The sequence below is a fragment of the Suricata suricatta genome, chromosome 8, assembly GCF_006229205.1.
Source record: "Suricata suricatta isolate VVHF042 chromosome 8, meerkat_22Aug2017_6uvM2_HiC, whole genome shotgun sequence".
In the NCBI taxonomy this organism is placed as follows: domain Eukaryota; kingdom Metazoa; phylum Chordata; class Mammalia; order Carnivora; family Herpestidae; genus Suricata; species Suricata suricatta.
The window spans coordinates 2,593,680-2,619,708 of record NC_043707.1 but is presented as its reverse complement, the minus strand read 5'-3'; the positions used below and the strand labels follow the sequence as shown (position 1 = coordinate 2,619,708).

Genomic DNA, 26,029 nt, shown 5'->3' with positions numbered 1-26,029 from the left:
AACATGACCCCCTGCCCTGGGGTGGCCAAAGCCCCAAGGAGAGGTTGGTGGAAGCGCCTGGTTCTGGGCTTGGCCCATCAGGGACTGGGACAAAGCGGTGCCCTGCTGTAGGTTGTCATGATGGGGTGTCCCGGCCCAAAGCTCCCACCAGGCTCCTGGGGCGGGGGCACTGGCCTCAAGTCCCCACCCGACAACTGTGTTGAGTCACCTGCAGAACCTTCTCTAAGCCAGGACAGTGCCCCGCCCCCCCCCCGACCCACCCCGAGAGGACCAGGCCCCAGCTCAAGGCCGAGAGCTGCCCAGAGACTCTGAAACAACAGGCAGTTGCTGAGGGCCTTCTGATCATGCTGAACCCGGCCGTGATACTCAGCTCTAGAACTTCTGCGCCCCTAACCCCCCACCCCCGGGGCGCCTGGGTGGCTCAGTCGGTTAAGCGTCCGGCTTTGGCTCAGGTCATGATCTCATGGCTTGTGGGTTCAAGCTCCGCGTTGGGCTCTGTGCTGACAGGTAGCTCAGAGCCTGGAGCCTGCTTCAGATTACGTGTCTCCCCCTCTGTCTGACCCTCCCCTGCTCGCACTGTCTCTGTCTCTCAAAAATAAATAAAACCATAAAAAAAAATTTTTAGAACCTCTGTCCCAGGACTGCGTTCTCTGGCGTTCTCTGGCAAATGATACAGAACAAAGGGCCCTTTCAGCTGGAAGCGATCTTTGGGACTGGACAGTGGACCAGCAGTCCCTGAGCTGCCCTCAGCCATGGGGACTGAGTCCACAGAGGTGGGACCCAAAGTGCAGCAGGCTGGCACTGGAAAAACAGGATATGACCAATTAAAGTCTGTTTATTTGTAATGAGACAAAACACTACAATCTGTTCAACACTGGGCTGGACACTGCAGTGATTGGGGGAAGGGAGGGGGCAGGGCAAGGCCTCTGAGCTCAATTATGAAAGTCCAAGGCAAAACCTTCCAGAAGACTCCGCCCTTACCCCTCCGGGCAGAAATAAAAATCACATAATCATGGTTGATTCAGATTAGAGAGGACGCTGAGCTGGGCCTCAGCACGAAGCCAAGCTCAGTGGATAGGTGGGGACCTCTCCCCACAGAGGCACCGCCAGTCACGAGGTGGCGGAGGGAGGGAGTGCGCATCTCCTGCCCACGGCGTCTCCTCATCGCGAGGACCCTCTCCCACCTCACAAGCCGAGGTAGCCCCGGACTGCGTAGTTCTGAGGGAAGGAAGCATGGCTGCCCCAGTGGCCCCCCGGCCTGGCTGCTCTCCCTTCTCTCAGGCCGGAGCGCTGCGGCCACACGGGGCCTGGTCCTGCCACCCCTCTCCTCTGGAGGGCTGGCAGCAAGCAGCTTTGGGGAATGGGGGCGAGGGTGCCGCCAGAAGCGAATGACGTTTGCGCACACCTCCTGGCGCCGACAGCCTGTCTCTGCCCCGGGGCAGGTCCCCCCCAGGGGCTGAGGGACCACAGGCACATGACAGCCTCCAGCCCCGAAGGCCAGGTCCCACTTGACCGACAGCCTTTCGGAGCTGCAGCTCGTGGACTTGGGGGACTTGGGAGAAGACCCCCGGGACCCTCCCGGGCACTCGTCCTCAGCCCCGCGCTCTCCGGACAGTCTGAGGGCCCCGGCAGGCGCCGCCGTAAGACCCGACCTCCCAGCAGAGCAGTGGGGAACCGGTGTGTCATCTGGCCTCTCGCGTCAGGGTCTGAGCCCCAGAGCTGCGGGCCTGGAGGAAAAGCCGCCCTGGCCCTGCCCAGCGTGAAGAGGCAGCGGCCGCTCCCGGAACCCCAGGCTTCTGTCAGCTGGTTCTGGACAAGGGTCTGGCATTCCCTTTATTTCACCTCCTCGATCTGACGCTGTCTTTAGGGTCACGTCTGTCCACACACTTGGGTTCTTCCCGTCCATTAGTTCATTCCGGCTCTGGAGGAAGGAACTGGAAGGAACAGGCATTGGAGGGGAAGGGGCAGCAGAAGGAGCGGACCACAGTGGATGCTGCCACACCTCACCTGGCCAGTGGGGCCGGTGCACACTCGTGGAGGCAGGACCACGGCACAGGCAGAGGCGGCGGTTTCTGGCGCTTACCAGAAAAGGGAGGAGGACTGGAAGAGCCTGTGGGAAAAGAAGAGGGGAGCTGCGGTGAAGGCCCCCAGGGAAAGGCCCCGTTCAAGCCTGCCTGCCGGCCTGGGGCCCCAGCTCCCCTGGGGTCCTGCACAGATCAGGGCACCAGTGGGGATTCCGGCCCAGGTGGCCACGGAGAATGTGAATTGGCCCAAACTACCTAAGTGCCCTGGCTGTGTCCATGGAAGGGGGTGGGCCTTGGAATCCCCACGACTCCTCCTGGCTCTGTGGCTGAGAGGCCAGCTCTCTGTGGGACACACGGCAGTTAGGAGAGCCCATGTATGAGCAGAGCCCCGGCCGTGAGGCCCCACCACCAGCTGCCGTTAGCAGGGGCCCGGGAGCACGGCCATGACACAGAAGCAGGGGATGCCCCTAAGCAGGGAAGCTGAGTGGTTGGGGGAGGGGGTAGGAGGGGCCTGATCTTCCTTCTGGTACCTCAATTATTTGAACCATGTGAACACGTTTTTTTAAACGTAGTTCCGAAGCGAAAAGACAGAAGTCGTAGCCAAGGGTTCAAGGACCCTGCTTTTCTTCCTGAAGTTTCTGAAAGTCAGTCAGGTGACCTCAGCTCTTAGCACTGCCTCCCAATATCCTTGTGCAGCAGGCATCCATTCAGGTCCTTTTGTTTTTGTTGCTGAAAGTACCACGGGCTTCATGTCCTGGCGCCATCGTCCCCTCATCCCACCGGTCCTGCTCCCCTGTTCCCCCCCTGCCACGTGCTCCAGCGTACCTGTCAGAGACCAGGCATGCCCCAGGACGCTCTGCTCCGAGCCCGCGTAGCACCGGGCCTGCAGCTGGGGCAGGCCGACGGGCCTGGCGAGCGGCCACCAACTCCTCTGCAGAGGACAGAAGTCAGACAGCCAGGAGGGCGGGTGCTGCAGGGTGCCGAAGGGTGGGGCCTAACGGAGGCTGCCCAGCCGGCGTCACATGGTCCGGCTATACTCGATGCCACCCTTGCTGGAGATGCTGGACCATGGCAGAAAGCTGCAGAGCAGGCTGTGGGCCTGGCGGTAGATCCTGTGCGGGATGGAGCAGGGGCTCAGGTTCGCTAGCGCGGAGCCCAGGTGCTGAATGTAGTCCGTGCGGCTCCGTTAAGGAAGATGGACTTGCTCCACACGCCCCCATACCCCCGGTGGCACTGTCAGCAGGCCCGCACGGTGACCCGCAGGGCTGCATGCAGACGGCGCCACTCTGGAAGGAGGCCAAAAGCTGGCTAAGCCTCTGCAGAGTGCTGGGAAGCCTTGTTGGCCGGAGGGGCTCCACTGTGCAAATAAAAGGTGGCACTGGGTCCAAGAGCACCTCCTGGGTGAGCAGGCCTCAGGCATGTGGAAAGGGACGGAGTGCCAAGGGGAGAGGTCTGGCAGGAGAGGGAGTGGTCCCGGCTCACTCCATAATCAGGCATCGGAACGGCAGGACCCTGCGACAAGGAGGGGTCACAGTGCCGACCTCCCAGCCAGCCACAAGAGGCCCGTCTTCACACGCACCGGGAGCCTGCAGGCCTGTGGGCCCTGCTTCTCCCTCCTGTTTACCTCCCCGCGGAGTGGGTAAACCCTAGCCTTGCTCATTTCATCTGTTTGCTGGCTTGTTCTCACAGAGCATTCAGGAGCCACATCCTGGGACTATTAGGAAGTCTCCTGGCCTCCCTCCTTCTGTTCCAGCCCAGAGACGGTGAAAAAGGAGGGAGCGGTGTGTGGGAGGCAAGGGGGGACACAGCTCGGGTCACATGCCTCGGGAAAGGGAGGTCTGAACCCCGGGGCTGCAAACAGCCAGGACTCCTTTTCACCTTCTTTGTTTCCTCCCCAGCCGGCACATGAACCCCCCTGATGGCAGGGGACCCGCTGCTGTGTTGACAGTCGTGTCTCTTGTGTGCCTGGAAAAGGAGGCTCTTAATCGGTATCTGTTGGATGCATGGATCGTTGGCCAAGTGGGTTAAAACCCACACCTCATGATGGGTGAAGTCAGAGAAACACTGAGTACAACCAGATCTACCCACAGCACGCCCCGTGAGCACGGCTTCCTGAGTCATGTGAAGGCGACGTGGCTCCATCTGGCACATGGGCCCTGGCCCTGCAAGCCACCCAGGTGGCTAGGAAGCCAGATCCCTCATCCCTGAGAAGTAAAGGATATAGGATTGTCCAGGGAGGGTGGCCGCCATTGATGTAGAGGACGTAGGTGAAGCCATCTTTGAGGACCCCTCGGATGGAGTAGTAATAGGGGAGATAGTGATGCTGCTTAAAGTCTCTGTTTTCGTAGAAGTTTATTGCTGTGTTGTTGGTTGTGAGGACGTGCAGGTAGATGGCTTTGCAGTGGTCCTGGGCGGTGGTTGATATGTGATCCTTTAAACTCTCAAGTAAAAGGGAACCTGCAGGAGAAGGGGTGACAGTCATGCACGGCAGGGCAGGAGGCAGATGAGGAAGTGAGCTTGTCAGAGATCTCTACAGATCTAAGAGATCTCTGCCACTGTATCAGAGATGACTCCCATAACTGCTCTGTCAAAGCCCCTAGAATGCCACAGTCAGATGGGGCAACCACGAGGCATCGGGAAGCACAGACGGGGGTCAGGCAGTTCCCTCGCCGGGGCTGGGCCTGTGGCGGAGACTCACGTACCTCCCGGACAACACAGTGCAAACCTGAGCGCAGGGAAAGGTAGAATGGACGGGCCTGAGTCACCAAGGGCGACTGCTGCCCGCTGGCCTGGGCAGAGCAGGGGGCTTGGAGAGGCGCCTGGGGCGCAGCCCCCTGCACATGGTGGACATCTGATAAATGGCAGCTCAGACCGGTGGTCAATTATGTTTTCTACTCTTCATCAGCAACTCCTTGTGACCTGATGTAAACCGTGTGTGTGGTGAGAGGTGCCCATTCCCTAACGAGGACATCTGGGGACGGTGTGAATCTGACCAAGTCAGATTTGGGGGGGGCGCCCAGGGGGCGCAGTCGGTTGAGCTTCTGACTTGGGCTCAGGTCATGATCTCGTGGTTCGTGAGTTCAAGCCCTGCATTAGGCACCATGCTGACATCACAGAGCTTGCTTCATTCACATTCTCTCTCCCTCTCTCTCTGGTGCCACCTGCCCCCCAAAACACACTCTGTCCCTCTCTCAAAATAAGTAAATAACTTTAAGGGAAAAAAGGTCAGATTTGGGAATGAGGCCACCGTCCAGACGGCCTCTGCTCTTTGCACCTGGCAACTGGGTGCAAGGAGCACAGTTCGTGGTGCTCAACGGGGTGGAGGTGGGGCCGGGGGAGCTGCGGGAGGGGTGGGTGGCTGAAGTCCACGCAGGACAGGGGGACGAGGGACGTTCACAGGCACATCGCCAATGCGCGGGAGGGGAGAGGACGGGACACAGCGCCTGGGGCGCGGCCTTACCGATGCCGTGCTTCCTGAACTCCTTTACCACCCCCAGACTCAGGATGTACGCGACCTGTGTGTCAACGGAGAAGCTGGACGCTAGGATATCTCCGTCCTGAAGAGAGAGGCAGAAACAAAACCAGGTTATCTGCTGAGGCGCCTGGTCCAGCTGCAGGCTGACTCTCCCACCACGACCCCTGGAGGGGTCTTCTGGGGTGGGAGGGGACAGAGCAAAGATCACAGACCGCCCCCCACCTCAACCCCCCACACACACGGAGACGAGAGGGTGCGGGGCTTTATGGCGCAAATGGCTAAATTGAGGACACACACAAAAAGGTGCTCCTCTTGGGGACGTGCGGGGGCGGCAGACCTGCAGGGTTACAGCGGTAACGAGGGAGCAGCTGGCAGCGTGGGCACGTACTGGGCACTCACTGGGCACTCGGGACAAGGCAGCTGGACAAGGTCTGAAAAGGTTTGTCTCAAGGACCCTACACTGCTCCCATAAAGGCGGTGGGGGTTCGAGCGGGCGCCCAGCACCCATGTGGCCCACACCAGGCAGAGCAACACAGCACGCCACCCCCTGCGTGCTCCCGTGGTTCCGGGGACAGTATTTGGGGCTGGAAGAGTCATGACTGACCACCGTGCAAGATGAACTGCAGGCAGAAAGCTCAGGAGGAAGCTCGAATAGAGAGTCACTCCTGACAGAAACCGCCTTGGTCAGAATCTAATGACGAGCAAGACGGGGTCTGCTCGAGTGGGTCGGGTCTGTAAAAGGGACCTGTCCCTCTTGGACTTTTAAGAAGTAGCCAGAGGCTGAACACAGAGAACGAGTGCCGGTGTCAGCCGGTTCCTTCCTGTCCTTGGGGTAAATACCCTCGAGGTAAGCACTACTCAGTCGCAAAGGTGACCACCATTATCAGGCACAATCTTGACCCAAGACGACCACGTGGATCAGTGTGTTTGTGGCTGTGGCCTTGCATTTTCCACGCCGAGCACAGCACACTAACGCGGGGCCCACAGACCCCAGGAGTTCTCGGCTAGATCGGGGAGGGGTCTGTGAAGCCGGATGAAAAGGAATTCTCTATGTTCACTGATCTCTAACTGAAACTGAGCATGTCCTTTAACCAACCACAGCAGAGGCAGCAGTTTCTGTGACAGTGCTGCCAGGTCAGGTCACACATCCTTCCAGAGCCCCTGACGGCTCTAGGGATTCTCAGGGCATCATTCACACCCGCCCCCACTTTGAATGACAGTTTTTATGAGGCCCGCGGCTCGGTCTGTCATTTAATGCACGGACAACTATGCCACGCACAGCGCCGAGTCTCATGCTTGCTCTGGGCTCCCAGGGGAAAGGGCCAAGGAGTGGGCCCCCCGGTTCAGCCCCAAGTCCCCGCAGGCCTGGCCAGCGGCAGCCAGCTGCTCACCACACTACTCACCTCCTTGTGTATCTTGGTCCTACTTTTTATTTCAGCTACTATCATTCCCACGATGGCGCCCCGGTAGGTGGCAGCGAGGGAAAAGAACTTCTTGTTGGAGGTGATGTCACGATACCATGAGTCTGGGTACCTGAGGGGGAGGACAAGGTCAGGGAAACACGCTGACGCCAGGCTTCCCACAGTGGGTCCACAGGGGACCCGGGGCTGCTCTGCCCACTGCTGCAAGGCTGAGAAGGAATCTGTGCACCACTCAGTCTACACCACAAACGGTCTTCTTAACCCTGTAATCTGTCTAGATAGCACGGGATTTCTGACAGGAAAAATGATTTTACTATCCTCACATAAGAGATGAGAGGGGAAAAAACCTCCGTTGACATTCTCTCCATGACAGCATGACAGCAGGACGTGGTGGGCCAGCTGGAGGAGCTAAGACTGATGGCCCCTGATGGCCCTGACACCTGGGTCATTACCAAGAATTCCAAGAGAGACCTTTTCAAGACTTCGGATGTGGGCCAAGTTCACAGCTGAGTGACACCTGAGTTCACTGCACCTCCCTGGGCAGCGATGGGGACAAGCCCTCAAAGGCAGGGTGTGGCCAGGGTTGCTGGGGGCTGTTCACCAAGCCCCCCCCCCCCTCCCCGGGGAGCAGGAAAGAGAACATTCAGTGCAAAGGCCCTGGAGGCAGTAAAGAAAGGCAGACTCATCCACAGCCAGGAGACGCGGTTGGGAGGGCTGAGGGCTGACGGGTGTGTGCATTTGTTTTTTAACTTGGGACAGAACAGGTTACCCTGAGATGCCTTTCTTGAGACCCAGAGCTGGAGAAGGGTGCCATACCCTCGCGGTGATACCCAGTGGAGAGGCCACTGACCACCCATGGCAGGCTCTACGGCACCTGAGCATCACCCACACCCCTCCCCTGGTCCTCCGCCCACTGTCATCTTCTGACCCAAAGCACTCGGCTGGCGTGGCAGCCAGGAGGACACGGCGCTGCCACCACGCAGCCCACGGGCCTGCAGTCCGCTCCACTGTCTCTGGAACCTGAGGCCTCAGACGCAGGAGGCTGTGAGGGAGGCTGGTGGGCAGGGCCCTGCAGGAGGCAGGCACTCCGGTCCAGCTGGCTCCACCTGGGGCAGGCTCTGACTGGGCCGGGGACTGCGGGGTGGAAGGACGGTGCCCCCTGTGACCCTGAAGCCGCTGTGCCCACACCCCCAGGAGGCTGAGGCTTGCCCTTCCCCTCCTTCCTGCCCACAGCTGGTGACACAAGCCGTCCGAGGGCAGGGCTCCTGGAAATGCGGGCTCTAGTTCGTTTTTAATTTTACAAACTTTTTTTTTTAATGACAAATCCTTGTGACAAGAACTCAGGATTTACTCTGTCACAGCTTCCCACACGTGACACGCAGCAGTGCATGTGCTGCACATTCACCCCTGGCACTTCCCTGTCCTCCAGCCGGAAGCCTGTAAGAGTCAAAGCTGGCACCTGTTTCTCCCACTACGACAGCGGCACAAGCACGTTACAGAAGGAAGCAAGACGGACAAAGCTGCGGCCGCTCACCGCCTCCCCCCAGACCCCCGAAAACACCCACCTGTCCACGTCTTTAAAGACAAGCAGGATGGGGACACGTGCTGTTTTCTAGTCTACGTTTTTCACTTATTAGCTCATTAAAAAAGAAACAAACCCTATCCACAAATACGCCTCTTCCGCAGTGTTTCCCTGGCTGTGATACTGCACCTGCAGGCACAGACCCTCAGGCCGCGTCTCCGTTTTCTGAATCATCAGCGGCACTGCACCGACGTCTTTTCGGCTAAAGATCCTCAGCAGAGCCCAGTGCGGAACTCTTCGCACAAGGGACGTGGAGTGGAGAGAGCCTGATGGCAGGCAGGGCCCGAGGCCTGGGCCCGGCGAGGCAAGGAGACCGGGGCCGCCCCCCTGCCCGCCCCCCACCCCGGCCCTCTGCAGCGGGGGCGGCGGGCGCCACTGCACTTACTCGATGGGGAACCAGTCGCTGCACAGGTGCTTCACGGTGTCTATGTCATCGTGGCAGAGGAGGCGCAGGCTGACCTCGCTGAGGGCGCTGGACGGCACCACTTCTGTCATTCACACCTGCAAGGCGGAAGGCAGCGTCAGGAGGCGGCCGCACCCCTTCCCCGGCCCAGCCTCACCTGTCACCTCCTCCTCCTCCCGCTCACCTGTGAGGCAGCAAGACAGGAAGACTAGTCACATCCCCCGTGGGGGCGATGTCGCCTTAGTAACTGCACGGACTGTTCCCGTCCCTCACAAAAGTCCCCCCGCATGGGTGCCAGGCGCCCCCAGGATGCAGCCCAGGACCCCGAGTGCCCCAAACCTGCCTGCTTCTCCCTGGCTCCTCTGCAGTGTCACCCCCCCGCGCCCCCCGCCCTTGCTGTGTCCCCAGTGCAGAGAGCTCACAGGCCCACACCCCGATTCTGCCCCTGGTCGCCTCTGGGGCAGCCTGGGCTGGCTGGCGGGGCTGTTCACCCTCCCCCACCCAGCAGACAGAGACTCTGGGCAGGAAGAGCCTGTGAGAGACGCTGAAGGTCAGATCAGGGGTCAGGAGCTGCTAACAACTCTTTTATTTTTGTTAAGTATTTTATTTATTTATTTAAAATTTTTTTAAAGTTTATTTTGAGAGACAGCTTCTGTTCCCGAGTGGAGAAAGGACAACAGAGAGAGAGAACCCCAAGTAGGCTCTGCACTGTTAGCACTCAGCCCGACGCAGGGCTTGATCTCAGGACCTCTGAGATCATGACCTGAACCGAAATCAAGAGTCAGACACTAACGGACTGAGCTACTCAAGTGCCCCTATTGAGTTTACAGAGAATCTTCCATTCTTATTTAAAAAAAATTTTTTTAAGTGACCTCACACCCAACGAGGGGCTTGAACTCATGACCCTGTAATTAAGACCTGAGCTGAGATCAAGAGTCAGATGCTTCACTGACTGAGCCACACAGGTGCCTTTAAAAAAATATTTTTTAAGTAATTTTCACACCCAACATGGCACTTGAACTCACAACCCCAAGGTGAAAAGTCACATGTGCTTCACTGACTGAGCCAGCCTGGTGCCTTTTAACAACTCTTTCAAAAACTCAGGAAAGAGGCGCCTCGGTGGCTCAGTCATTTAAGCGTCCGACTTCGGTTCGGGTCATGATCTCATGGTTTATGAGTTCCAGCCAGGCGTCAGGCTCTGTGCTGACAGAGCCTGGAGCCTGCTTTGGATTCTGTGTCTCCCTCTGTCTGCCTCTCCTACGCTCACACTCTGTCCTGTCTCTCTCAAAAATAAATAAAACATTAAAAAATTCTTTTTAAATCAGGAAAGTATGTTCAGTCCAGGCTGCTGACGAAGCAGCCTCTTTGGGTCAGTTAACAGAAGGCAGGTAGGAAGACTGGATTCTGACAAAGCGCCTGCATCTCCAGGATTTACTGACTGCTCAGAAAAAGCCTGTCCCATCAACCCAGACCCATTTGCCCCAGTCCCCCAGTGATGGAGCCCGACCTGTAGCCACGATGGGGAACACACTGAGCACTCAGGGTTCTGCCCACAACGCTGGACGCGAACCCAGCACACAGGCTTCAGTTCAACGGCACCATGTCACGTAAATACAGAAGGCGGGGCGTCCTACAAGTCGACTGGCTGGTCTCTTCAAGAGATCAGTGTTATTTAAAAAAAAAAACCTAAACTAAAAGTAGACTAAAGAGACAAGGAGACCTACTACCAAATGCAAAGTGAAAATCCCCACTGGGAAAGAACAAATCAACTATAACCTTCTGGGGAAATACAAACGGGCTGGATAGCAGACGGTACTAAGCAGCTGCTATTCGCTGGCTCGGACAGGAAAGGGTGTAATTATGTAGAAGTCTTGGGAGACGCACACTGAAATGCGCTGGACGGAGGCATCGTGAGGTCTGAAACGGACTTTAAAGGGTTCAAGACATTTCAACTACTTAGGAGGCAAACATGATGACAAAGTGCTATTAACCACTGGGTCCAGGTGGCAGCTAAGAGACAACACAGAAACTTCCTGCCCACACATTCAGTTTCTCCACATGTTCCAACTTTTTCATAATAAACGTTGGAGGTGACGGGACCCGGGAGAGGACAGTCATGCCCTACCGGCCCGAACGGACTCTGAGTGTGCACGGACATAGTCCCGGTGATGCCCAAAGGTCTCAGAGAACCGGATGTCCAGCCCTCGACAATAAGCCAGCCCAAGTAAGGGCCTGTGATAATCCTTCAAATCATCTGCTCCTGTTGCCCTGACAGTGTTAGTGACCGGCTCCCATAAGACTTCAGGTGTCTCTGTGAGGGTCCCCAGGAAGGACATGTCCTAACGTGCCAGCTGCCAGGGCTGAAACCCACTGCCAGGCGTGACCGCTGGGATGGCGGGGCCGCTGCTCACCCTCTACGCCCTGGCATCGTGGCCCCGGCACGTTCTGCCAGCAGCACGGGCCCCTCTGAAGGCCGGCCACGGGGCCCGGCGCCGCTGAGCAGTCAGGCCAAGTACCAGCCAACGGCTGGTTGAGGGCAGGAGCCCCTCGGGCTGGGTGATGGCAGGTGCTGGAGGTGGTCTCCGGGGCTCGGGGGATGGGGGGGCGGGCAGAGGTACTGCAGGAGCTCTGTAGCTCTGTGGCCACACTGGGTTCCATTATTCCAGCACACGTCACACGCCCAGGCGTGGGGACATGCCACCCAGTGCATCCCTCTCAGAACACTGGCTCAGGAGTTGAAATGAGAGGGGACTTGCTCTTTCCTCCTCCCTCCACGTCTTCAGCAGGTGCCTGCACACTGTCCAAGTGGGGTCTGCAAGGTGGGGGCCCCTCCTCTGGCCCTCACCCAGGGCTCTGAGGGGGACAGAATGGGATGCTCACTGGGACAAGAAACAGGTTTGTCCCTGCTTGAGGCTTGGTGGACCCCGAGAGGTCATGGGTCAGGCAGCAGCGGAGCACCTGCACCTGAGAAAGAGGCATCTACGGCGGGACTCTGCTGGAGAAGACCTGCCACTCAGAAGGGGACAGAGCTGGTCTCTGGAGACAGGATCTTGCTGGAGCCCCCAAGTGCTAAGCGGAGCCAGACAAAAGCCTCCTTCCGGGCAGGGCACAAAGAGCCGTCTGTGCTGATAAAACAGGGGGCAGAGCATCACCACGGTCAATGTGGGAGGCCTGCAGGGATGAGGCAGCCCCGGTTGCGTGGCCGCACGTGTCTGAGTTCTCGGGGCCAAACACAAAACAAAACCAGAACCCCGGACGCCCCGATGGTTCAGTCAGCAAAGTCAGCAAAGCACACTACTCTGGATCTCAGGACCGTGAGTTCAAGCCCCACACTGAGCATGGAGCCTACCTAAAACAAAATAAACAAAAAAACCCCAAACCAATACAGCAACCAAGCAACAAAAAAGATCCTGAGACTAAGCAAATCTGACCTTCCCACGTCACTTTTTTTTTCTTGGAATGCACCTGCAGAAACAAAACCCCATCCAGCCTGATCTCCCGGTCAACAAGAACTCCTCTGTTTGCGTGGACCCTAAACAGCAGGGCTGTTCCAGTGCTCAGCTCCGTCTGTAGCCGTCCGCTTCAGCCCCTGTCCCCAGCAGTATCTGGGATGCAGCCTGTGGCCCAGAATGTTCCAGTGTGACCGCAGGGATCTCATGCCTCTTAAGTAGCCAGCTACCTCATGGGAAACGGACTGGTCAACCAAAAACGGCAAGTCCTGGGTCTTATGAGTCATCCTTGTCCAAAATATATCCTAGCGGTCACTGGATAGGATGTGGCTCCCCAGTCATCCAAGCAAAGGGCGGTTTTGTCCCAAAGAACATGAGTGTATGGGCTTGAGGAGTCCGCCCACCAACAGCAGGATGGATGCCAGCACGTCACAGTCAGGTACAGAGTGCCACTCCTCTGCAGATTTCTGCACAACCCCCAAAGCGAGGGCAACTCTCCCTCCTCCCACAAAGGGGATGGATTCAGACATTGAACCTGGACTTGTCTCTGGCTTGGTCTCAGCTAGCCAGTCTGAGCCCCCTCTAAAATAGAGAGGATGAGGCCCCACGGGGCAGTGCTGACGTGGGAACGAGCCACTGACGGCAAAGGGCTGGGAACCGAAGAGGAAGTGCCCATCACCGTGGGCTGCTGGTGACGGCCAGCGGCTAACTAGCACGGTCTGGCTGCTCCAGAGACATTCCCTTGACCTTTAACATTGATGTCCTAAGTAGCTTTGCTTTGCTTCCTAACTTAGGTGGTTCTCAGGTCCTGGTTCACTGTTGGAGGCACCAAACCAGTTCAGGTTCACCTAAACCAGAAAGAAACTTTATCCCGATCCCCGTCATCCCCCTGGCTTGATTCTGAATCTACACAGTTTACCTCTGACACTTTTTTTTTTAATGTTTATTTATTCTTGAGAGGAGGGAGGGGTAGACAGAGAAACTAAAGCAGGCTTCAGGCTCTGAGCTCTCCACAGAGCCCGACACGGTGCTCGAACCAATAAACTACATGATCATGATATGAGCTGAAGTCTGATGTTTACCCAACTGAGCCATCCAGGTGCCCCTACCTCTGACACTTGAAAGAAATAGTTCTCTGGCACAAGACACACACACACACACACACACACACACACACACACACAAAATCTCTAAAAGCAACAACTGAAGGTGTTGCTAACTTTGTAAGGTATGAAAATAGTGTTGTATAGAAAATATCTGTATTCATTAAAAAATTTTTTTTTAATATTTATTTTTAAGAGAGAAAGAAAGGGAGTATGAGTGGGGTATAGCAGAGAGAGAGGGAGACACAGAATCTGAAGCAGGCTCCGCTCCAAATTCTGAGCTGTCAGCACAGAGCCCGACGCGGGGCTTGAACTTACGAATTGTGACATCATGACCTAAGCCGAAGTCGGACATTTAACGGACTGAACCGCTAAGGCGTCCCCAAAATGTCCATATTCTTTAAGCGGTGCACACTGGATATGCAGAGGCAAAATGACAGAATATCCTGTAACTTAATTTGGTTGGAGGAGAGTGGCTAAATGTTAGTAATTGTTGGATTGGATGAAAGTATGTGAATGTTTGAAAATGTTCCTAATTAAAGAAACAACCGACCAACCCAACTTTTCCACAGAGGCTCAGTTTCAGGTACAGATGGCAGGTATGCCAGGGACTGATTTAAACGCCTTTGGCATCTAGAAAGCAGCGCCACACACCGCCTCTGGGCACCTCCTCACCGGAAAGAGTGGGTTCTCTCAAACCACGGATGCCAGCTGGGCGTGGCGGCTGGTTCGGAGGGCTGTGGGCGCACTGAACGCTGCTCGGGGCCCAGGTAACCAGCCGTCAATCTCCACTGACGGTCTTTTTTTTTTTTTTTGTATTTATTTATTATTGAGAATGAGAGAAACAAAGCATGAGTAGGGGAGGGCCGGAGAGAGAGAGGGAGACACAGAGTCCAAAGCAGGCTCAGCCTCTGAGCTGTCAGCACAGAGCCCAACGCGGGGCTCGAACCCACAAACTGTGAGATCATGACCTGAGCCGAACTCGGACGCTCAACTGACTGAGCCCCCCAGGTACTCCCCTCCCCCACTGACATTTTAAAGAGCGACAGGACACTTACCGTGTAGTCCCCGGACACAGAGCACTGTTTTAGGAGCTGGCCTGAAGCTGCTCAAGATGCTACACATGTACCACAGGGCCAATTCAGGGCAAAGTCCTTCCTCTCCCCCTTAAGGCCAAGAAACCTGGGAAGTGCAGGAAGCTCCTGCCAAAATCTGGAGCCTCTGGGTCCCAGGTCAACAACCCCACGTCATCCAAGGCCAAGGCCACGCCCGTCCCCCAGTGCAGTCTTTCCCAAGAAAGCTCCTGAGACAAGGGGCTTCCCCCTCTCCTCGCTGCAACAATCTTCAGGGAAAATCCTGGTGGACAAACCTCAACTCATCACCAGCTGCCAATCCAGGTGGCCAAGCAGGATGATCTATAAATATCAACACCCGGCAGGGACACAATCTCTCCTCTAAATTGAGCAAAGGAGGGAGGGTTGAGTGGGCGTCCCCTATGGACTCACCAGAAAACAGTCCTAAAGTGGAAGCAACCCAAACATGTCAATGGATGACCACAGCAATAAAATGTGGTCTGTCCACACCATTGACATTGACACTGACCCCGGCTACAACATGGATGCACGCTGCAAACATGACGCCGAGGGGAAGCCAGACACAAAAGGCCCCACATCTCAGAATTCTAGTTACAGGAAATATCTCAAACAGGCAAATCCAGATAGACAGGAAGTAGAAGTGTGGTTGTGGCGGCTGGCGGGACTGGAGGGTGTGGCTACAGGGGTGCGGTTTCTTTGAGGAGCAGTGAAAATGTCCTGACGCCAGATGTGGTGATGGACACACAGCTCTGTGAACGGTGCACTCCCAGCAAGGGAGCTGAACAGCATGTGGACCAGATCTCAATCAAGCTGTTCACAACAAAACCACACTAATCCTGACATCGACTGTGCGAGTCTTTCTGAAGATAGTCACAGGAGATTCTGGAGACAACCAGAAGCTTTCCAGACTACAAGTCAAACTGCAGGGTCCCTGCCACCATCTGTGCCAGCCCCGGCAGGGTGGGGGACCGCTGGGAAGACAAAGCTGAAGATCAAGGAGCCCGGCAGGAGACAGACTCAGAGACGGGGAAGAGCCGCCAGTCCGCCAAGGCCAACCTGGTAGCTTACTCCCGATTTGGGCCAATCCTAATTATTTCATTCCGGAAGGAAAAAAATCTGTCATTGTGCAAGGAACGTGATTAAAGGAAGCTAACAAGTCTCAGCCAAGAATGTCTGTGCTGCCTGTGCGTTTTCACAGGGTCGCAGCCTAAAAGCTTTTGAGAAAGGAAGTATCACACACACACACCCCATCCCGACCCCCCCGAGAAATCAACACAAACCACAAATCAGATGAATCTAAAAACCAACCTTCAGCTCCAATATTTGGCCGGTGCCAGGAAAGTTCACTTCCTCCTCTTTCCAGGAATAGTCTAGACAGTTCATGTGAGCTACATGGGTTCACACCACCCTGAGAAAGGGGGTGCCATGACTGCCTGCCCTCACTGCCCTTGGCAGAGCCCCAGGGGCCTCACTGGCCACGCCCCACCGTGCTCCTGGGAAAGGAGGTGCAGGCCAGGACGCACTCCTGCCAGACCCTCCAGCACCACGCCGGAAGGAGCGGAGCGGGCAGCGGCCGGGGTCCGGGTGGCCACAGGCGAGCAGGGCACCCGAGCAGCACAGTGAATGCTAGGAAACCAGGCCTGGACTAGTCAGGTGGCTCCCCTGCTGTGGGCTGGAGCAGGGCACTTCCTGAGGGGACAGGACGTGCACTTTCTAGGTGGCGGTGGTGGTTACACACACAGACTCGCGTATAGACACACACGCTGAACTCATCAGGTGCATTCTGTTGTATGTGTACTGAACTTCAAAAGAACTGATTTTAAAAGATTTAAAAGAATTTTTTTAATGTTTATTTTTGAGAGACAAAGCACGAGCTGGGGAGGAGCAGAGAGCAAGGGAGACACAGAATACAAAGCAAGCTCCAGGCTCCGATTTGTCAGCACAGAGCCGGATGTGGGGCTCAAACCCACGGACTGTGAGATCATGACCTGAGCTGAAGCCAGACACTCAGCCAACTGAGCCACCCAGGCGCCCCTTTAAAAGATTTTTAAAACCCCCCACCCTGAGGCCTGATAGCAAAGGGCGACATCCCCAATAAACGAGCACCTCTCAGGTCCTGGGACTTGTAAATCTGTCCCTAGCATCCTTGGGACAAGGCTCTTAACCAACGTGGCAGGATTTGTTCCCTGTGTGCCTTTCAAGAAAAACACTGGTTTTCAACATACATGGCTATTTGTGGATTCTCACACTCCTGTTAAAAGTACTTCCATGTTTTCAAAACCCTTGACTTAAAAATAGGAACAACTTTTTAACTGGGGAAAATGCAGCATTTACAGTGCCTAGTGTGCCCCAGCCCAACTGCCAGCGGGGGGAGAACAGGACAGGAAAGCAGCGAAACGGAGAACATGCAGCGATGTGTGTGACAGGAAGGAATGGAGTCAGAGGACAAGTGAGAGATGGCAGCGGTGCATCCGGGATGCTGGGGTGGCAGGCGGCTGGTTCACAGAAGGGGAGGAGCCAGGGGACCCACCTCTGGCACCTGAAGGAACCCCTAGTTATTCATCCAGAACCTTCCACCATGTGCCAGTCTCCTATTGCTACTGGCTACTCTTTGGGCTTATGGGACAAGGATTCTGGTGATTCACAAGAGAACAGGGGCACGTGGGTAAAGCCAGAGCAGAGGCCCCGGAGTCGGGCCTCCATCTGAGGCCCAGGGTGCTCGTGGATGTGGCACTGAAGCCGCAGGCACAAAGGCCACATTTCTGCACATCTGCCTACAAGACACAGACACATCTACACTACCGCAGCAGGGACCCCTTATCCAAGGAACCCAGAGTTCGCCTGGATTTTGAAGTTAAAACATGAGGCTGCAAAGGTCTACGCTTGTGTGAGGATTGCTGCCCAGGTCTCCAGGCTCTGCATCCCGCCCATGGCCCCTGGAGGGCAGGATGGCCAAGGGAAGCCGCTCCAGGAGAGGCGGAAACCACAATCTCCAGGATGCAAATGAAGGGCCTGCCGGCTCATCTGCTCTATCCTTTCTTGGTCCCGACCTCGTCCTCAGGAGGCTGTCTGCAGTGTCTTCCTTCTCTGCTGAAATGACTTCCCTGGTCCCTGTACCAAAGGCCACTTTTCCCTGAGGATTCCCTGGTGGCAGGAAAGGGTGGTATCTGGACACCTCGGCACTGTCTCGAAGCGCTCAGCAAGAGGGACAGGGTCAAAGTGGAGGAAAAGCCACCAAGACGTCCCCAACATCCACAGGAGCACTTTCCAACTCCCTTGCATTGCCGAGGCCTGGGAACTCAGAACGGGCAGGCTGAGAATGGAATCGTTCCACTTCCCGGTGGAGTTTCCAAGCCCTGTCACAAGGTCCCCAGGGCACTCCACTCGCCCTGTCACAAGGTCCACAGGGCACTCCACTCCCACCCCAAACGAGGAGGCCCAAACAACCCTATTTCGGGATGCTTCCCCCCTTGTGCTCCGACGCCCCAGGTCCACGGAGCCTCGGCCTTCCTCAGAGGGACTGCTTGTTGGTCTCACACAAGCCACATTCAACTTTTAAAACCCACCCATCCTCTTAATGTCTTGGGAGGTGCTCTGGCCTCTCCCCTCGCCCTGGGCAGGCATCGGGCATTCAGGCCAGCCATGACCACACTGCACCCTCCAGGACTCCTAGAGCCTTCCCTTCCTTCTCTTCACTCCCTCTGGGTCAAAAGGGTCCTTCCTCCGTGCCGAGGCTAGATCACCGTCCACTTATGCTCTGGGTGCTAGGCCCTCTCTGAGCTCTCACACCCTGCAAGAATGCTGGGGTCACTGTGATCCCAGGCAGGACAGCTGTCCTTTATGCACCTCTGCTCTTAACTGCCTCTGGGAAGATGAAACGAGACGGCCCCTTCCCAAGGGCCACCCCAACTCCTGGTCCAGCTACACATCCCCTCCCGCCCTGCGCACGCACCCCTTACTCTGGGGACTGTGTGCACCTGCTCTTGGACAGGCCTTCCTGCCACCTGCTTCCCTTCAGCACGACAACTCGCACCACCTTCCTGCTCGACTCCCCGCCCCCATTTCTGGCCCAGCTTCAGCCCCAGCAGCTCCCCCTCTCTGGAAGCCAACGGCCTCTCAGGAATCTCCTCCCTAAACCCTCTAAAGCTCACAACTTGATCCATCCCTTTTCTGAGCCCTCAGTTCCCTGCACCCAAGACAAAGTGCCACCCTGGTCTTTCCCGGAACTCCAGGCTTCTTCTCAAGTGAGGTTCAGGGGAAGACTAGCACACGCCCACCCACGGCACAAGCATTAGACACAGGGCTCTCCGGAACGTGAAATTCTGCAGATGCCAGTTTATTGGCTTGAAAAACCGAACAGTGATGAACGCTAAGCTCTTGCCTTTAGGATGGATGGAAGACAAAAGGAAACTAAGTCAGGGACAGATACGGGACCCTGCCTTGCAGCCAGCAGTAAAATGGGCTACAGGGTTCAGAGGAGCCCCGAGGGGCACGGGGAGCACTCTTCACAGCTCAGCTGTTCACCTGGGCTGCTCCACAGCAGGCTGGGCTCCTCCAAAACCTCAGCGCAAAAGCAACATAATTTACAACATGACGCAAACAGGGACCTAGCCCTCTGGTTCCAAACAGCCTCTCTCTTAGAACCCACCTCCTCACGCGCTCAAGGGAGCCTGTAATTCTCACATACAGTTCTTTTCGTACAAAAAGTGAGGCTACTGGAGGATTCCACTTGTAGGACATTCTAAACCAGCTAAAGGAATCGATGGGGACAGAGGTCAGAAAGTGGATGGGATGGGGGACACCGGGAAGGGGCAGAAGGCAACGAGCCAGGAGGATGGTGAGATTCCAGGTCTCCTTCAATGGTTGTCAAACACATGGCTCTGCTAAGATCTGAGCAGAGGGCTGCACCTTATCTCTATGCCATCAGAGTCAGGTGCCGAGTTCTCTGTCAGGGGCCAGAGAACTTGGTGGACCTGCATTTGACAGCTGGGCCCTCCTCCAGATTCTTGAGGGTGAGAAGGTAAACACAAAGCCCTCTGTCAGGTTCAGAGAGCATCCGGCATTTTGGAGCTTTGCTCTTTAGTTAGCTTTTTTTAATGTTTGTTTATTTTTGAAAGCGAGAGTGTGAGTGAGTGGGGGAGGGGCAGAGAGAGAGGGAGACACAGAATCTGAACAGGTTCCAGGCTCTGAGCTGTCAGCACAGAGCCCGATGCAGGGCTTGAACTCACAGACCGTGAGATCATGACCTAAGCTGAAGTTGGACACTTGACCGACTGAGACACCCAGGTACTCCTGCTCTTTGGTTTTACTTTGTGCCTCAAGATGACATAGATCTTACTTCATTTTAACTTTATTATTCCATTTTGTTTTACCTCCTGTCCCAATGCAGAGGGCATATGCTCAGATCACCTGAGCCCCTTGGGGCCTCTGGGCCAACATTGCTCCAGACAGTGGAGAGAACCCTCTGGCTGTCACAAGGGCCTGCGTCACAGCAGTCGGGCCAGTGAACTTCCACAGAGGTGGACGGTGGGCAGGCCGTTGAAGGACTATTTGCCTTTTGTGGCCCTACCCGATCAGCGCCCAAACCGGAGAACAAAAAGCCCAGGTCTGGGGTAAGACAATGAGGAAGAGGTCGATCGGACAGACTATGAACTGGGAGAAAAGGGACACTGGAACTGGGGGCCAGACACGGGGAGCCACGAGCAGACCCTGGGGTCACCTGGCCGGGAAACTCCAGACGTGCTGCATCTTCCCGGAAGAGAAAACGGGGGTGGAGCCGAGCCCCCAGTGCTGCGCAGCACACCGCGCTGAGGACAGTCAGAGCTCCAGGCTGGAGACGCCAGGGCCGAAGGATGGCGGGGGAAGAAGCACTTCTGCCCTGAGGCCTTTCCAGCTGGGATGGTGGCTGGAGGCCGCCTGACAAGGTGCCTCCAGAATTCCCAGTTCAGACCCAGTGAGCGGTCAACTGGTTGGTTCAACAACAAAACCACCTATAAATGCCACATTTTTATGAGGGTGCAAATTAAAGGGTAATAAAATATATCTATTTAATCTGCATGTTTTTAAGTTTGTTGATTTTTGAGACAGAGCATTGGGGGGTGGTGTGTACAGAGAAAGAGCCGGAAAAAAATCCCAAGCAGGCTCCGTGCTGCCTGCTCAGAGCCTGACATGGGGCTCATACTCACAAAACTGTGAGATCGTACCCTGAGCTGAAATCAAGAGTCAGAAGCCTAACGGATGAGCCGTCTACCGTCCCTAATCTGCATTCTTGAGTATCACCCAAGACTGGACCCTGTCTAGGGCTCAAACCCAACCAAGGGTGTGTGTTCTCCCCCAGGCCACCAGAAGCCCTCAGCACTGCTGGGGGCAGGGGGGTGTGACACAGATCCACGTGGTGACTGCTGACTTTGAAAGGAGAAAGTCCTACAATGGGGGGTCGTGTTTCAGAAACCCGGACCCGCCCCTCCCCGCCGCCCCCACCAGGCCAGGCCCCCAGCCTTCCCTCCGCGGTTCCCCTTCTGCTGGGTTTGGTTGTTGCACAGGGTTTTTAATCCCCGCTTCTCCAGCTTTGCATTTAGGATCCTCCAGAATCAAAGAGACGTTAATTATGAAAGTGGGTCAAATTTGGTATAAATTAGCACTTGATCATGAGGTTAACTCATTATTTTTAAAAAGTAACTCAGCCTCCTGTCAGCATTTGCCTCTGGAATTATGGCAGATGTCTGTGGTCCACATCACTCGTTTCTGTATTACTTGAGCTTTATTTCTTAATGAGTTTATTTTTATTTTCAAAAACAAAACAACTGTCAGGTGGCATATGAAAATTATGAACACGCTTTTAAAATGATCTCATGGGCTATTTTTAATTAGCAACAACTTGGAAGTTTCACAGTGTCTCTTCGAATTGTAAGTAGAATGAGTACCCATTTTGCTTCAAAACAGTCCCTCTTAGCGCCAACGTTCAAACCCCAGACCCTTGACCCATCAGGGCATTCTGTTCACAGACACCAGAAACAAACGTTCTGAACTCAGATTCGGAGTTGTAATGGAGCAGAGCTGTGGATGAGGACGCTAAACAGAATTATAAACATATTTAAATGGTATGCCTGTAACTTTTAAAAAACTATTTTAGTGGCCATATAAAATCCAATTTAAAATATTTGTAAAGTTTAGATGACCTTTTTTTTTTTTTAAAGAAAACATCCCGGGGCACCCAGCGGGCTCACTCAGTGGAGCATGCAGCTCTTGATCTCAGGGTCGTGAGTTTGAGTCCCACGTTGGGCATGGAGCTTACTTAAAACAAAATGAAAATGAAAATAAAACATTCCCCTTTTCTTGAGGGAGGGAAACGCTCTTGTAAACCCTGTTCGGTTACTAAGAACATACGTTCGCAGTAAAGACATTCACATGCAGTATAAAGCACAAGTACGAATCCCCTGCGGACCCTATGGTTTCTGGTGTTTCCCACAAGACAATGGCTCCCGCCCCCCCAAGATAGGAGAGGGCTTGGCTGGTAAGGAACCAAGGGGCCTTTGGGAGTGGTATGTACACAGGCACATTCATGCCAGGGGCGCACTTCAATGAAGGTGTGAAAAATGGGAGATCAGAGGAGAAACAAGAGAACTGTAATCTGATTCCAGGAACAGAAAGAGCAGGGGCTCTCTGACCAGCAAACCCTAGCGAAGAGTTCAAAGAGCGTCAGAAGTGGTTCCAAAAAGAAACAGATTTGAAATACGTATCCAACAGCCCTCCCGAGAACTCGAGAGAAAAGATGTAAATATTGCTGCATTAACGTTTTCCAGTTAAGAATTCTTTTCAGGACCTAAAGGACAATTACCAACGGCTATTTTATATAATGAAACTGCTTTCTTCTCAGTTATTTTCAAGATGGGCTCAAATTTCAATGCATTCCTGCCCAAAGAGATCATATTTCAGGAATTCGGAAAACAAAAAAGAAGAACAGGATTTGATCTTTTTTTTTTGTTAGAAATATTTTATTGGGAACATCTAGGCCAAACAAATCTTAGACGAGACCGTACATATATAAGTAGTCACGGAGAATAAAAATACAAGACAATATTTTTAATCTATTTGGGAAAATATTAATCATTTCATGTTTCTGTGTTCATGAAGGACATAAAACCTGTAGTCTTATGTAAAATCACAGTTATAATACACTATTTAATACTTACATTTCTTTACAGCCAACATAATGCATAAGTAAAAAAATAGAAAACATACAGAAGTAGAGATAATATAGGTATCTGTTAAAATTAGTAGTAGTAGCAATGCAGTGTTATTATTTTACAGTTTATAATTCTAAACTACTTCTGAGATTTCTTAGAGCTCATTTTTTTAATTTAAAATTTTTATTTATTTTTTCTTACTTTATAAAGTTTCATATTTTTTTAACATATGCAATTATTTTCCATCATTTACAATACAGTAGTTGCAATGAGGATTTGATTTTTAACAACGGTAACTATTCAACAAGAAATAGAACTGGTAGAATTTCTTTTTTTAAGGTGCCGTGTTACAGATGACAGAATACTTTTCTGTGGTCTTCCTGTGGAAGCAGAGGGAACAGAGACTTTCTCAGCCCGCTGTACTGTGTCCCCTTCCAGAACCACCTCCTCTGCGTCTTTACGACTGTCACTGTTGTTTACAAAGTTTATTTCTAGCATCAGCACACAAAATGCCTCACTATTCTGAGGCCACAGGGTTAAAAGCCGGCACTAAGCGTCCATTTTTGGGCAAAATGGGTAATTGTTCTTACAATTTGAAGAGACACTTAAAAATCTCTACGCTGTCACATTCCCAGGTGGCTTCACCCCCTCCCTGCCACATGGGCCCCGCACACGCAGGAAACCTTGCTCGCGTGAAAGGATGAGTCTGAGATGTTGACGGGACAGAACCAGGGACTGGCCCCCACCTGCTGTGGCTCCTTCCACCTGACCATCTATCTCAGCCCAGTGCTGCGGCCACTTCAGGTGACTGCTGCATGCCTGCCGGCCTCCCCAGCACCCAGGCTCCACGGGGCCCCACGCCATTTCCTGCAGAAAGCCCTGGCTCCCAGTTCAGACCTCCTTCCTGTCATTCCACAAGCACTGAGCAAAGGCATTAAGGTTCATACCAGAATGCGAACCTGCCACACGCTCACTGGGTTTTCCAATGCACGGGTCTCTCTTTAATCCACAGTGCGAGATAGCTGCGCTTCAACTAATCCTGAGCTGCCTGTCCGCGAGCTCCTATCACAGGTCACGCGACGAAAGAACGAGATTTAGGGAAGAAGGCCCCCTCCTCGCATTATCCACGACGCTCCCATATTTGCTGGAAAAAAAATATCAGCGTTTGAACTTGGCCAGAAAGAGGTCCAGCATCACTTTGCAGATCCGTATTTACTTGAAAGCCACGTGCACAGACATAAGCAAGACCAGCTTTGACACAGACCATATAGCCCAAGCTCACTTTCTGCAAACAAAGAAAGGAGATGGAAATAAAATCACAAGGGCTTTACGGATCCCTTCCACAAACAGATGTCGAGCAAAGATAATGGAGGTAAAACATAAACATGGAGCCACCTCAATACAGAGCTCAGAGGCCTCCACACGGTCCTACCACTGGCGGCTGCAGCGCGAGTGCTGTGTCCCTCTGCACACACCTCAGGCTGCCAGAAACCAAAATGCTGCGAACGGTACACTGAGGCTCAGGCAGCACTGACAGCATCACCTCGTAGGGATCTTTTCTCTCTCAAATCTAGCATCCAGGAAATTTCTTACATCCCAGGTGGAGGCATGCTGTTGCTAAGCAACTTCAGGCAAGATCTGAAGTCTGTGAGGGGTCTAATTTAACATAAGCAGGTGACAACGTCACTGCAACTTACAACCAGGAGAGGCAAAAGCTACACACAGACCTTTTAAAAACACGTCAGTACTTTTTAGGGGCGCCTGGGTGGCTCGGTCTGTTGAATGTCTGACTCATGATTTCGGCTCAGGACAAGATCCGAGGGTCGTGCAATCAAACCCTGTGTCGGGTTCTGCACTGACTGTGAAGCCTGCTTGGGATTCTCTCTCTCTGTCTCTCTCTCCCTCTGCCCCTCTCTCTGCCTCAGGTCCTCTCTCTCAAAAATAAATAAAACTTAAAACATGTCTATACTTTTTATTCTGGCCCGTCAACACTACACCACACGTAGATTTTGTTTTGTACAGGTTTTAACTGTCTGCGTAGAATCCCAGGGTGTCCGCAAGCTCAGGCAGATGGAACTGCAGCAAACGACGGCCCAACGGAGAAGGCGCTCATGCACGCTGCGTTTTCCGAGGCCAATCTGCACAATGACTCTGCTGGGTACAGAATCCTAAGACAAGTCGTGAACACCTACGTGCCCTGCCATGACGGATCTGTCCACCTGGAAAGAGACTGGGATTTCCAGTTCAGCCACCCTTGAGTTTTGTCTAGAGTGTAATCCCTTCTCTTTTAAATGTAAGGCAGAGATTTTCATGAGAAATTTTATTTTTGCTCCAGCCCCTTTTACTTCAGTGTTGTTCAAGACTCCTTCCTGCCTCACAGGCCAAATAACTTCTCACACTATCTCTACATCACAAGATGCCACAGGGATTGTGGTATTTCTGGAGGCCACCTGGACTCACAGAACTTTCCGGATCACTCAGTTCATCATTAACTACAGGTTTTTGCCTTTAGCTCTCTGGTGAACCTTCTGCAACCTGCAATGTTTTCTCTCCAGTCCTGACATTCCAATTAGCCGCCACCAGGGAACACAGGGAGCTGCCGAGAGGGGCGGCTAACAGGACAACGGACTAACAACATCTTATGGCTCAGGACTTGGCAGAATGAAACAGATCAATGAAACCACCAACGCCCACGTTTATTGCGGGGTAATTCCAGGTCCTGGGCTCCGTCACCCGCGGGGCACACAGATACATGTGTGCTGTCAGTGGTCCAGGGAAGGCCCAAAGCCTCCCTCACAATTTTCCCACAGGCCCCCATCACAGAGCCCACAGACCCCCACTCTTCCTGGAGAAGTGCCTGATCTGGTGGAGAAGGTTGGAGCTGTCCTAGGATCAACGTGCCCGTCTGTAAACTACCAGAAACGGAGGAAATCGATTTGTTTCAAAAACAAAAGGTAAAGCTGAGGACGAAAGAATCGGGAGATGACGAAGACAGAACCTCAAGCTTTCAAGAGTTCAAAGGAGGGCAACCAAGTCAGCAAAAAACTACAATCTGTGCAACAAGTACCAAAGCAAAAGTGGGGTCAGGCTAGGCGGCGGCAAACCGCCAAACTGTGACAAGGCCCGGCCCCTCGCCTGGAGGGAGACCTGGCGGGTAAGGAGAGACAGTCTGCCCTGTGGTCCCAAATTTCCCCACCAACTCATCTAGGAGCCTGGCCCGGAGGCGCCCAGGGAAGGGGCCTGGGGCACACGCGGGGAAGCGCGCTGGGCACCCTGAGAGCCCTCCTTACCC

The 26,029-nt window shown here is 54.1% G+C and overlaps 1 protein-coding gene across 3 annotated transcripts; it reads right to left on the bottom strand.

Annotated features, from left to right (window-relative positions):
• Positions 1-815: 815 nt before the first annotated feature.
• NAA60 (N(alpha)-acetyltransferase 60, NatF catalytic subunit) lies at positions 816-16,028 on the bottom strand. Of its 3 annotated transcripts, XM_029947099.1 has the most exons (8): positions 15,860-16,028; positions 8,888-9,003; positions 6,903-7,032; positions 5,485-5,581; positions 4,247-4,481; positions 2,850-3,199; positions 2,555-2,753; positions 816-2,110 (listed from the first exon to the last, which is right to left on the bottom strand). In XM_029947099.1, exons 2-6 carry the CDS (start codon positions 8,995-8,997, stop codon positions 3,043-3,045), a joined length of 729 nt encoding a protein of 242 aa, XP_029802959.1. In that variant the 5' UTR covers positions 8,998-9,003; positions 15,860-16,028; the 3' UTR covers positions 816-2,110; positions 2,555-2,753; positions 2,850-3,042. The 3 variants fall into 3 exon arrangements, with proteins under 3 accessions (XP_029802959.1, XP_029802956.1, XP_029802957.1); XM_029947096.1 differs by lacking the exon at positions 2,555-2,753; XM_029947097.1 differs by lacking the exons at positions 2,555-2,753; positions 15,860-16,028 and adding an exon at positions 14,516-14,611.
• Positions 16,029-26,029: the final 10,001 nt, after the last annotated feature.